Source organism: Myotis nattereri (genome assembly GCF_964212035.1).
Source record: "Myotis nattereri genome assembly, chromosome: 4".
Lineage (NCBI taxonomy): Eukaryota > Metazoa > Chordata > Mammalia > Chiroptera > Vespertilionidae > Myotis > Myotis nattereri.
This window is the reverse complement of record NC_138079.1, coordinates 87,372,567-87,385,146: the sequence shown is the minus strand read 5'-3', so window position 1 is coordinate 87,385,146 and position 12,580 is coordinate 87,372,567. Positions and strand designations below refer to the sequence as shown.

At 37.9% G+C, this 12,580-nt stretch overlaps 1 protein-coding gene across 1 annotated transcript in view; it reads left to right on the top strand.

Moving 5' to 3' along the window:
- The window catches only part of LOC308518213 (S-adenosyl-L-methionine-dependent tRNA 4-demethylwyosine synthase TYW1-like), a 126,764-nt gene that overhangs the window by 85,164 nt on the left and 29,020 nt on the right, over positions 1–12,580 (top strand). The window contains exon 14 of the mRNA XM_081089820.1: positions 11,659–11,769. Coding sequence (XP_080945946.1) covers positions 11,659–11,769 — 111 coding nt within the window. The remainder of the gene's footprint in view (positions 1–11,658; positions 11,770–12,580) is intronic.

Below are 12,580 nucleotides of genomic sequence, written 5' to 3'. Positions count from 1 at the left end.
TACTATAGTCTTGGTTTTTGAGAAAAGAAAAAGCTTTTATTGTGAAGTCCACAGGCATGAAAATAGGAGGCAAGACTCAAATCTGTCTACCCCACCGAGGATTTGGAGTTACATTTAAAGAAGATGCGGGAAGTTATGCATATGCTATAGAGTTCCGTTATTTCAGCATGAGGAGAGCTCAGTGCATAGGCACTAGGGGATCATGGTGTTTCGTGCGTCCCATGTTTGAATTTGGCGGGGGAGGGTGTTTAGTATGTAGTACTAGTACAGGGTGGCTTTCTACCCGATGACATTGAAATGTTATTCTAGAACGAATTCTTCCTCTAGTGCAGTGATGGCGAACCTTTTGAGCTCGGCGTGTCAGCATTTTGAAAAACCCTAACTTAACTCTGGTGCTGTGTCACATATAGAAATTTTTTGATATTTGCAACCATAGTAAAACAAAGACTTTTTTTTTGATATTTATTTTATATCTTTAAATGCCATTTAACAAAGAAAAATCAACCAAAAAAATGAGTTCGCGTGTCAGAGGTGTCATAGGTTCGCCATCACTGCTCTAGTGCATGACTGACTGCCTTGCTGCCTGATTTGTGGCGTTGTTCTGTTATCTCTGAAAAACAACTTAGTGTCTCCTTAGGACAGCGGTTCTCAACCTGTGGGTCGCGACCCCTTTGGGGGTCGAACGACCCTTTCACAGGGGTCGCCTAAGACCAGCGGAAAACATATATAATCACATATTGTTTTTGTGATTAATCACTATGCTTTAATTATGTTCAATTTGTAACAATAAAATTGGGGGTCACCACAACATATGAGGAACTGTATTAAAGGGTCGCAGCATTAGGAAGGTTGAGAACCACTGCCTTAGGAAGAGGACAGGGCCAGTTTAGACTGGTTCTGCAGTCTCACTGAGCTGCCTTCGCAGGCTTGCTCTCCTCCTCTCCCTGCTCCTATCAGCCCTGCTATTCTCTAACAACTCTTCCCCAGGAAGAATTCACTTTTACTTTTAATTCACACTTTTCATAGTTGCTATGTGATGTTTGTTTTCTGTTTCTTGGGTTCTCCCCTAATTATAAAAGCAATACATACTGAGTATATGCTCTTTTAACCTTATGTGTATGTATATATATATTTATAGGCATCATACTGTATATGTTTTATAATCTGTTGTTTTAAGAAAACAATTACTTTGTCAAACTTACTCTCATATAAAGCACAGAAGTATAAAAACTAAAACTGCCCTGTTTGAGTCCCTACCCCCTTTCCCCTTAAATGTTACTTCCCAAAAGGATCTCTGTTTACTTTAGGAATTACCTTCATTGACATGTTTCTTTTATGTAAACTATACTTGAATTCAACTATACCCCTACTTTTGCCCACCCTTGCACTGCACAGGCTGCTTTTTTTGTTTATCAATATACTAGAGGCCCAATGCATGAAATTCTTGCAAGGAGCTTGGCCCTCACAGCTGTGGCGGCTTGCCTCGGCCCTCATAGCCCCACCTTCGTCGAAAAGGTTATCCAGACACAGCCGTGGGCAAACTACGGCCCTCAGGCCGGATCCGGCCCGTTCAGCTGTTAGCTGTTCTATCCAGCCCGCGGAGCCAAAAGAGCGGAGGGTTCTCTTGCTCTCCCCTCCGGTCCTTCACCAGCAGCAGTGTTAACATGGCAACGTTGGGAAACACGGCCGCAGCTCCTTCTTCTGAAGGAGTTTAAGAACCCATTGTGGCCCTCGAGTCAAAAAGTTTGCCCACCCCTGATCCAGAAGGACGTCCAAAAGGATGTTTGGAAGGTCATTTAGCTGTCTGGCCTAATTAGCATATTATGCTTTTATTATTATAGATTTAGTACTTCTTCCTGTTTGAATACAAATAAATTTACCTCATTCTTTTAAATAGCTGCACCGTATATTATGGTTATTTCATCATTTATTTAAGCATTTCCTGATAGATAGTTAGTTCCATTTGGTTATTATAAACAGTTGAACATGTTTTAATTTTTTAAATGAACTTGTATTTTAGAACACTTTTAGGTTTATAGGAAAATTGCAAAGACAGTACAGAGAGTTCCTTCCCCCTCCAGTTTTCCTCTATTATTAACATTTTACATTTCTGTGGTATGCTTGTTTTAATTAGTGAACCAATGTTGATGCATTAAATTCATACTTCAATCAGATTTTGTTTTTCTGTTCCAGGATCCCCTCCAGGGTGCCACATTACATTCAGTAGTCTCGTCTCGGTAGGCTTCTCTTGGTGGTTCTTTTTCCCAACTTCCCTTGTTTTTGATGCCTTGACAGTTTTGAGGAATACTGGTCAGGTACTTTGTAGAATATCTCTCACCTGGGATTTGTCTGATGTTTTTCTCATGATTTGACTGTGGTTATGGGTTTTGGGGAAGAAGACCACAGCGCTTAAGTTTGTATACATTAAGGTTCTCATTGTCTGGTAAAGTTCTCTGGTTTTGGTTAGTGCATAGTGCCTTGTATCTACTATGATAGTATCATATAAAACGGTTTCACTGCCCTAAAAAATCTCTTGTGTATCACCTGTTCAAGTTTCCGCATCTCCACCCAAGTCCCTGGCAACCACTGACCTTTTTACTCTCTGTAGTTTTGCATTTTCCAGTATGTCCTGTCATTGGAATCATATAGCATTTTCAGACTCTTTTTTTCTGCTTACATATATGCATTTAAGGTTCCATGTCTTTTCATGGCTTGATACCTCATTTCTTTTTATCACTAATAATATTTGTATGAGTGGAACACAGATTATCTGTTTGCTTGCTGAAGGACATTTTGGTTGCTTCCAGTTTTGAGTGATTATGAGTATAGCTGCCGTAAACATTTGTGTGCAGGCTTTTGGGTGAATATAAGTTTCAAATTAGTTGAGTAAATACTACTTATAAGTGCCATTGCTGTGTTGGTGATAAGTCTGTGTTTAACTTTATAACAAACTGTTTTCAAAAGTGGATGTAGTATTTTGCATTTCCCCTAGCAGTGGAGAGTTCCTGTTGTACTGCATCCTCATCAGCATTTTGTATTGTTAGTTGTTTAGTTTCATCCATTCTAACAGTCACACAGTGCCATCTTGTTTTAATGTGCAGTTCTCTAATGGTAAATGATGTTGAGCATCTTTTTTTTATTATTATTATTATTTTTTTAATTAAATCTTTATTGTTCAGATTATTACATTTGTTCGTCTTTTTCCCCCCCATAACTCCCCTCCTCCCAGTTCCCACCCCACTCTCCGCCCCTACTCCCCACCCCCTGTCCTCATCCGTAGGTGCACGATTTTTGTCCAGTCTCTTCCCGAATCTCCCACACCCCTTTCCCCCCCAAGAATAGTCAGTCCATTCCATTTCTATGTCCCTGATTCTATTATAATCACCAGTTCATTCTGTTCATCAGATTATTTATTCACTTGATTCTTAGATTCACTTGTTGATAGATGCATATTTGTTGTTCATAATTTGTATCTTTACCTTTTTCTTCCTCTTCCTCTTCTTAAAGGATACCTTTCAGCATTTCATATAATCCTGGTTTGGTGGTGATGAACTCCTTTATCTGTGAAGCTCTTTATCTGACCTTCAATTCTGAATGATAGCTTTGCTGGATAAAGTAATCTTGATTGTAGGTTCTTGGTATTCATCACTTTGAAATTTCTTGCCACTCCCTTCTGGCCTGCAAAGTTTCTGTTGAGAAATCAGCTGACAGTCGTATGGGTATTCCCTTGTAGGTAACTGAGTTTCTTTCTCTTGCTGCTTTTAGGATTCTCTCTTTGTCTTTTGCTCTTGGCATTTTAATGATGATGTGTCTTGGTGTGGTCCTCTTTGGATTCCTTTTGTTTGGGGTTCTCCGCGCTTCTTGGACCTGTAAGTCTATTTCTTTCACCAGGTGGGGGAAGTTTTCTGTCATTATTTCTTCAAAAAGGTTTTCAATATCTTGCTCTCTCTCATCTTCTGGCACCCCTATAATTCTGATGTTGGTACGCTTGAAGCTGTCCCAGAGGCTCCTTACACTATCCTCGCATTTTTGGATTCTTTTTTCATTTTGCTTTTCCGGTTGGGTGTTTTTTGCTTCCTCGCATTTCAAATCATTGACTTGATTCTTGCGCTCCTCTGGTCTGCTGTCGGGAGTCTGTATAATATTCGTTATTTCAGTCAGTGTATGCTTAATTTCTAGTTGGTTCCCCATCATAACATCGAGGGTCTCATTAGTTTTCTTGTAGATCTCATTAAGTTTATCGGCGGCTTCTAAACAGTTCTTGAGAGACCTTAAAAGTGTGGTTCTGAACTCTATATCTTCCATTGACAATTTTGTCCTGTTTCTTTGTCTCCGCATTTTGTTATGCTTTCTTGGTGCACCCCCTAGTGGTCTTTGTGCGCAGTCTTGTAGTTAAGCCTTGACTGTTGTAGCTAATACCAGGGAGGGTTTGACCTCCAGGCCAAGTGGCTGTGAGAATCAGCTGTGTCAGCAGTGAGAGAACTTCTGTCCTCTAGGGAGGTGCTAATCTAGCCTTTGCCTGAGGCTATCCGGCAAATGCCTCTGTGCAGGGCTTGGGCGGGGCGGGTCGCACAGGATCAACAGGGTGGGCCGGAGAGAGCAGTTATGGCGGCTCTCAGTCCTGTCCCCAGGGGCTCTGCCTCTCTGAGTCCCAGCAACCTACAAACCTCGGAGAGAAAGCTGCACTCGCTCTGACCGAAGCCAGACAGTCCCGCTTCTCCCGTTTGAGTCAGGGTCCCTAAAGACTCACCCAGATCTGGAGCTCAGAGTCTGCGACTCCCTCCCGATTGAAAACGCCAACCGTGCCCTCCACCGCCAGCCCGCTCTGCGCACTCCGCACCTCAGAATTTGACTTCAGCACTGCGCCTCCTCAGAGTGTCCGTATGCGTTTCTCTTTCCTCCTAGTTGTAGGACTTCCACTCAGCCAGCGTTCCTGTGGTTCTGGGTGATGTCCGTTCCATCTTTTAGTTTCACCTTTGAGGTAGTTGTTCAAGGCAGCAAACTCCGGCGTTAACCTATGCCACCATCTTGGTTCTCCTCTCGAGCATCTTTTAATATGCATATTTGCCATCCGTGTATCTTTTTTCTTGAGTTGTGTGTTCAGACCTTTTGCCCATTTCTTAATTGGTTTCTTTTTTAATTGTTGACTTTCAAGAGTTCTTTGTATCTTTTGGATATAAAATCTTTATCAGATATATGTTTTGCAAATATTTTTCTCTCTTTATATTCTCTCCTTCTTTCCCTTTATTTTTATTTTTTCATCAGCATTTATCCTCTATATACCCTCTTCTACTTCCACCCATCCTCCCCCCTCTTGCAACCACCACACTGTTGTCCATGTCAATAAATTCTTTCTTTTTTTGTGTGTCTTATATTCTCTTAACAGTATCTTTCTCAGAAGTTTTTAGTAATAATAAAGTCAAACATACCAGTTTTTTTCTTTCATGAATTATGCTTTTGTTATCGGATCTATGAACTTATTTCCAAGTTCACTTAGATTTTCTTTTGTGTTTTCTTCTAGAAGTTTTATAGTTTTGTACTTTACATTTAGGTTTATGATTTCTTTTAGTTAATTTTTGTAAGAGGTGTAAGGTCTGTATCTAGATTTGTTTGTTTATTTAATACTAGAGTCCTGGTGCATGAAAATCGTGCACTAGGGTGGGGGGGGGGGTCCCTCAGCCTGGCCTGTGCCCTCTCACTGTTCAGGACCCCTCGGGGGATGTATGCCTGCCGGCTTAGGCTCGCTCCCCGCTAGGGATCAGGCGTAAGCTGGCAGTCAGACATCCCTCTCGTAGTCCGGGGGTCTTGCAGTCCAGGACCCCTTGTTCCTTACCGCCCGCCTGCAGCAGAGGCAGGAAAGGCTCCCGCCACCGCCGCTGTGCTCGCCAGCCGTAAATCTGGCTCCTTCCCCCCCCCCCCCATGGTAGCACACTGACCACCAGGGGGCAGCTCCTGTGTTGAGTGCCTGCCCCCTGATGGTCAGTGTGTGACATAGCGACTGGTTGTTCTGCCATTCGGTCAATTTGCATATTAGGGTTTTATTATATAGGGTGATGTCCAAAGGTTCTACCACCATTTTGTTGAAAAGACAAAATGTTGAATTGCCTTTACTCCTTTGTCAAAGACCAGTTGACAATATTTATATGGTGCATTTCTTGGCTATTCCATTCATCTAAGCATCTTTCACCAATATCATTTTGTCATAATTACTATAGCTTTATTATAAGCCCTGAAAATTGGTAATGTGAATCCTCCACCTTTGTTCTTCTACAGTATAGTATTGGCTATTGTAAGTCTGTAACCATTCCATATAAACCTTACAGTCAGTTTGTCCCTTATCTACAAACTAGTTTGCTGAGATTGTATTGAATCTGTAGATCAAGTTGGGAAGAAGTGACATCTTAACAGTATTGAGTCTTCCAACTCATGAACATGAAATATTTCTTAATTATTTAGATTTTCTTTAATGAGAGCTATATCATTTTTTTTACATATAGAACTTACACATAGTTTTGTTAGATTATATATGAGTATTTTATTTTTTGGTGTTATTGTATGGTATTTTTAAAAAAATGATCTTTGTTTATTAACCTTGTATCTAGGGTGTATCCTGATCTTGCTATACTCACATAATAGTTCTAGAAGTTCTTTTGTCATTTTTTTGAGATTTCCTATATATCATGTCATTTGCAAAGAAAAACAGCTTTATTTCTTTTTTCCAACTTTTATACTTTTTTTTCTTTTCTTGTCTGTTGTACTAGTTAAATCTTCTGGTACCATGTTCAATAGGAGTGGTAAGAGGGGGCATCCTTGCCTAATTCCTAATCTGAGGGAGAAAGTATTCAGTTTTTCACAATTAAGTGTGATATTAGCTGAGGATTTTCTATAAGTATTTTTTTTATAATGTTAAGGAAATTCCTCTAATTCCTAGTTTGCTGAGAAATTTATCATGAAGAAGTGTTGGCATTTGTCAAATGCTTTTCTGCATCAATTCATATGATGATATGAGACATGATTTTTCTACACTAGTCTATTGATATGTGTTGTTGAGTAATTTTTTGAATATTGAACCAGTTTTGAATACCTGTAATAAATCTCAACTGGTGAGCACGTTTATATTATTTTTATATATCATTGGATTCAATTTATTTATAAATTGAGGATTTAAAGAAAATCTATGCTTATGAAAGATATATTTTTTTCTTTTTTAAAATGCCTTTATCTGGTTTTGGCATTAGAGTAATGTTAGCCTCAGAGAGTGAGTTGAGAAGTATTCCCTCTGCTTCTGTTATCTGGAAGAGATTGTGATAGACTGATGTCATTTACTTTTTAAATGTTTGGTAGAACCCATTTGGGTTTGCTGCTTTCTGTTTTGGGAGGTTATTAACTACTGATTCAATTTCATATATATATATATATATATATATATATATATATATATATATATATTCCCATCCAGATGAAATGTTTCTTCTTGTGTGTATTTTGTGTTTAAGGAATTTGGTTTTTTTTCCACCTATGTTTTCAAAATTTGGCATAGTGTTGTTTTTAGTATTCCTTTATTATCATTTTATTGTCCAGAAGTCAGTAGTGATGAGATCCCACTTTTTATTTTTAATATTGATAAATTATATCTTCTCTCTTTTTTCTTGGTTAGCCTCAGTAGAGGTTTGTCAATTTGATTTTTTTTTTTTCTTCAAAGAACAAGGTTTTGATTTTGTTGATTTTTCTCTATTGGTTTTCTGTTACTTTCAGCTCTAATTTTTATTATTTTTTTCTTTTACTTGGTATAGGCTTAAATTGCTCTTGTTTCTCTACTTCCCTAAAGTAGAAGCTTATTTAGGTTATTGATTTTTTTCACTGAGAACTATATTGCGATCCTTTGTGTAAGTATTCTATTATATCAAGTTTAATTGGCGCATAGTCAGTCATAAAGTGGATTTGACATTATTTTCTTAACTTGTCTATTGTTTAATATTATTGTGAAAACCTATGCATATCTTTGCTCACATTTTTGATGAATTACTTAGAATTAATTCTGGAAGGGAAATTCTTGAAGAGATTATAATTGTAGTAATTCACCAAGCTGTTCATTTAAGGTCTGTGCACTTTTCTGTATATATGATAGCCTCTAATAATAAATCCTGTTAAAAAAAAACCTATATGCAAAGTGCTGGGGGAGGCATTCAAATTTTAAAGGTCCTCATATATATTATATACACAAGTATTCATGGATAAAATGATATTGTTTGTTATTTAACTTGAAATATTCCAATGTCTTCCCTACACCAAAAAAAAAAAAAAAAAAAAAAAGGTAGGAAGATGGATAAAATAAGAAATGTAGAATGCTGACAGCTGTCAAAGCTAAAATTATGGTTACACAGGAATTATTTCTTTTCTTGGGTGTTTTAAAAATTTATAATAAGTAGTTAAAAATATATAGTTATGAGTTAGAATTGTGTTGCTTCTAATTAGACAGCTTTCAATGCTACACATTCTGGATAATCCTAATTTATCCCAGGACTACAGCTCTTCATTTCAATGATTTATCTTGATAGTTGCAACTGAAGATGAACTTGAGTTGAGGTTATGTCAAAACAAGGTAAAATGGTCTTCTAAAATATGGCACCAAGTTATTAGTAATCAAAGAAATGCAAATTGAAGCAGTAATGAGGTACTGCTTTGGCTTATCTAATTGGCATCGATTTTTTTTTTTTTTTGTAATAGCAATATTCAGTGCTGCCTAGAGTTAGCAAGAAAGACATACTAATTCACTGATGGTAAAAGCATAATTCAGTACAAACATTTTAGAAAGTAACATGGCAACATGATTAAAGAATCTAAAAAAAAAAAAAAAGAATATAAAAAATATTCAAATCTATTGACCCAATAATTGCTTTTGGAAAAATTTAACCTTTGGAAATAATTAAAATTGTGGACAAATACTGATGAATAAGAATGCTTGTTCCAGCTTTATTTATAATAAAGATATATTATAAGGTCTCAAGATGTTCAATCCCAAGAAATGGCTACACGACTTATGATATCACTATTGAACTAGCACTGAAGATGACATTTCAAAATAGTGATGTGCAGTCCAACACAGCAAAGGAACACACTCTTAACAAAAGAAGAGCTCATGCAGATGAGATTCTCAGAGAGAAGTACAGAGGGGTAAGGGGAGGTGGTTTTTGTTTGCTTGCTTCCTTGTTCCCATGGAGAATAACTATTTTAGAAGAATATTTCATGATGAAAGGTAATTTTAATATAATAGTGTTACATTTTTAAAAAGCTAAAAACAAAATTGTACATGCATCGTAGTATTAATGGTGCGCGCACACACACACACACACACACACATATATATATATACACACACACACACACACATACAGGAAAAAAGGCTTGCAAGGAAATACAACAAAAACTGTGGGATCAGAAAACATATACGTACACACACATCTTTTAATTTTTTTGACTCTTGAGATGAGATTGGATCAGTTTATCAGTCACTTGACATGCCTGATCTCAACTATACATCATTGCAGGTGCCTTAAACAAAATTCTCCTGCTCAAAGATCAGAAACTTAGTAAAGGAAGTGGGAAAATATTTGCCTAAGGTTCAGCAGAGCCTCAGAAGACCATGCATATCAGCAAGAATATGAGACAGAGTGTGGCCAGAGTTAGCTTGAAGATTCATGCACTTCCATCAGTTACTTCCAATAGCAAAAAGAAAAGAAGGGCTTGACATCCTCCTGGAAACGTGGTCAATATGCAGGAAGATATTGCCTCTGTGAAGGAGTAGAAGGAGGGTGAAATCACATATATTTTATATAAATACACACACACACAACTCTATATTATAATGTATCTAATGGACATATGGTCAAAGGGATACTTAAGTCCATTGCTTGAAAAACCACAAGAGAAAGCTGTGAAATGCAAAATGCACAGACAAAACATGCTAGGTGCATTAGCAGCCAACAGGGTAAGTAAGAGATTGTATGCAAACTTTATAGCAGAAAAAATACCCCTCTAGAGAATTTTTTAAATATTTTATTGATTTTTTACAGAGAGGAAGGGAGAGGGATAGAGAGTTAGAAACATCGATGAGAGAGAAACATCGATCAGCTGCCTCCTGCACATCCCCTACTGGGGATGTGCCCACAACCAAGGTATATGCCCTTGACCAGAATCGAACCTAGGACCCTTCAGTCCACAGGCCAACGCTCTATCTACTGAGCCAAACCGGTTAGGGTGAGAATTTAAAAAGTTAGGGCGAGAATTTAAAAAGTGTAAGTATATATATACTTATACTTCAGGAAAGCAAAGGAGTAATACAGAGCAGTATTTCTCCATCCTTTGGAGGAGGAGGTTGGAAGAGGTGGCTCTGCTGGCATATTGAACAGCACAGATTTCACAGTGTAAAAATGACCAGTGCCCTGAGAACTACTAACACGCTAACACAGAAATTTACAACATGAGAATGCAAGGAAAAGGAAAGGTGTGTGTGTGTGTAATCTATAGATATAAAAGCCTAAGCAACCATTACGACCAAACAACTGGAACAACCAGTCAACCAGTTGCTGTGATGTGCACTGACCACCAGGGGGCAGATGCTCAATGCAGGAGCTGCCCCCTGGTGGTCAGTGCACTCCCACGGCCCTTCCTCCCAGCTAGCCAACCTCCCGCAGCCCTCCTTCCCCCACTGGCCAACCTCCCATGGCTCCTCCCCTTACCACCTCTGGCCAACCTCCCCCAGTCCTTCCCCCGGGGCCTGATGTGGGGGCCAGCCAACCTCCCAGGATCCCTCCACCCAGCTGGCTGGCCGGCCCCTGATAGGCCTCGATCACCGGCCAGGCCGAGGGACCCCATCTGTGCATGAATTCATGCACCAGGCCTCTAGTGCTAAAGTAAATATGAAAAAAATTAAGGGGCTAAGAATAAGTAAGATAATTTTGAAGAAAAACAATTTTGAAGAACAAAGAGAGGTTTGTGCTAAATATCAAGTCTTATTATAAAGCTATAGTTACTTAGTGTGGTACTGTGACAAGATAGAAAAACTAATATCACAGAGTAGAAAGTTCAGAAACATCCATGAATATATGAAAACTTGATTACAACAAGCAGACATTACAAATCATGGAGTAGAGAATGAATTATTCAACGTTTAACACTGGTTCAGTTCCACATAGGAGAGAAAGAATCCCTGTCTCACACCATACTTAAAAAAATATAAATATTCACACTCTATGCCAGGAAAGCTGCTCATTTTTTTTTTCTTTTTATTTGGTAACTGGCTACTTTTCCTTAATCTAATTTTTTGACAATCTAAAACTATGAGGTCAACTTATTGTTCTTTACTAAATCTCATCCAATGTATCTTTGTCAAGAACCTATTGGGTGCCTAATATTGTTAGATATTGTGAGTGAAAGAAAAGAAATATGCTAGTATCTTTGCCTTTGTAAGGCTTATGGGAATCTTATAACTTTGTTTATACCTTTTTCATTTTTCTAAAAGGTATATGTTTATAGAAGTTCATGCTGGATTTCACCTTACGTGGGTTCTCTATGGGTTGAAGAAATTTGAAAGTCTTCCTAGGTGTAACTTCTACCGAGATACTAGTAAAAACAAAGTTGGCTTTTCCTTTGTTTTAGCAACAGCGTACTGTCTACAGACTGACTCTAGTTAAAGCATGGAATGTGGATGAACTCCAAGCCTATGCTGAGCTGGTGTCTCTGGGGCATCCTGACTTCATCGAAGTGAAGGTAAGCCCCTGCCGGCCACTGCTGTACACTCTTCTTGCTATGCTTTGTTAATCATCCTAGAGTTAACATTTTTTTAGACTCTATGGGAGGTCCCAGATGTTTTATGTACTCATTCAGAAATATTAATCAGGAACCAGGCACTGTTCTAGTCACTGGGGATAGTAGCAGTAAAAACTAAGCATTAGTTCTCACAAAAATATTATTTTAGTGAGAGGTAGACAGTCATCACAAACTGAATAATAAGAAACTACATATAGTTGACCGGTGAACAATGCGGGGTTAGGAGCACACTTGAAAATTCGTGTATAACTTTTGACTTCCCATAAGCTTAACTATCAGTAGCCTACTAAGACCAGAGCCTTATTAATAATATAAACAATTGACTAAGATATATGTAATATGTTATATAAGTTATATACTATATTCTTACAATAAAATAAGCTAGAGGAAAGAAAACTTTATTAAGAAAATCATAAGGATGAGAAAATACATTTATAGTATTTATTGAGAAAAATGTGTCGATAAATGGACCTGTGCAGTTCAAACCTGCAAGGGTCAACTGTAGTAACATTAATATGCTGAGGAATAAAAGTGTTATAGTGAATGACTGGTTGGCTTTTAAATAAATTTCAATTATGGAAAATTTCAAACATATAAGAAGTGGAGAAACTGGTTTAATTTACTCCATTTGTCCGTTACCCAGCTTCCAAAATTGTCAACTCATGTTTTAGCTATATTCTTACCCATTTTCTCACTTTACCATATTATTTAGAAGCAAACCCCCACATATCATTGATTCATAACTGTTTAA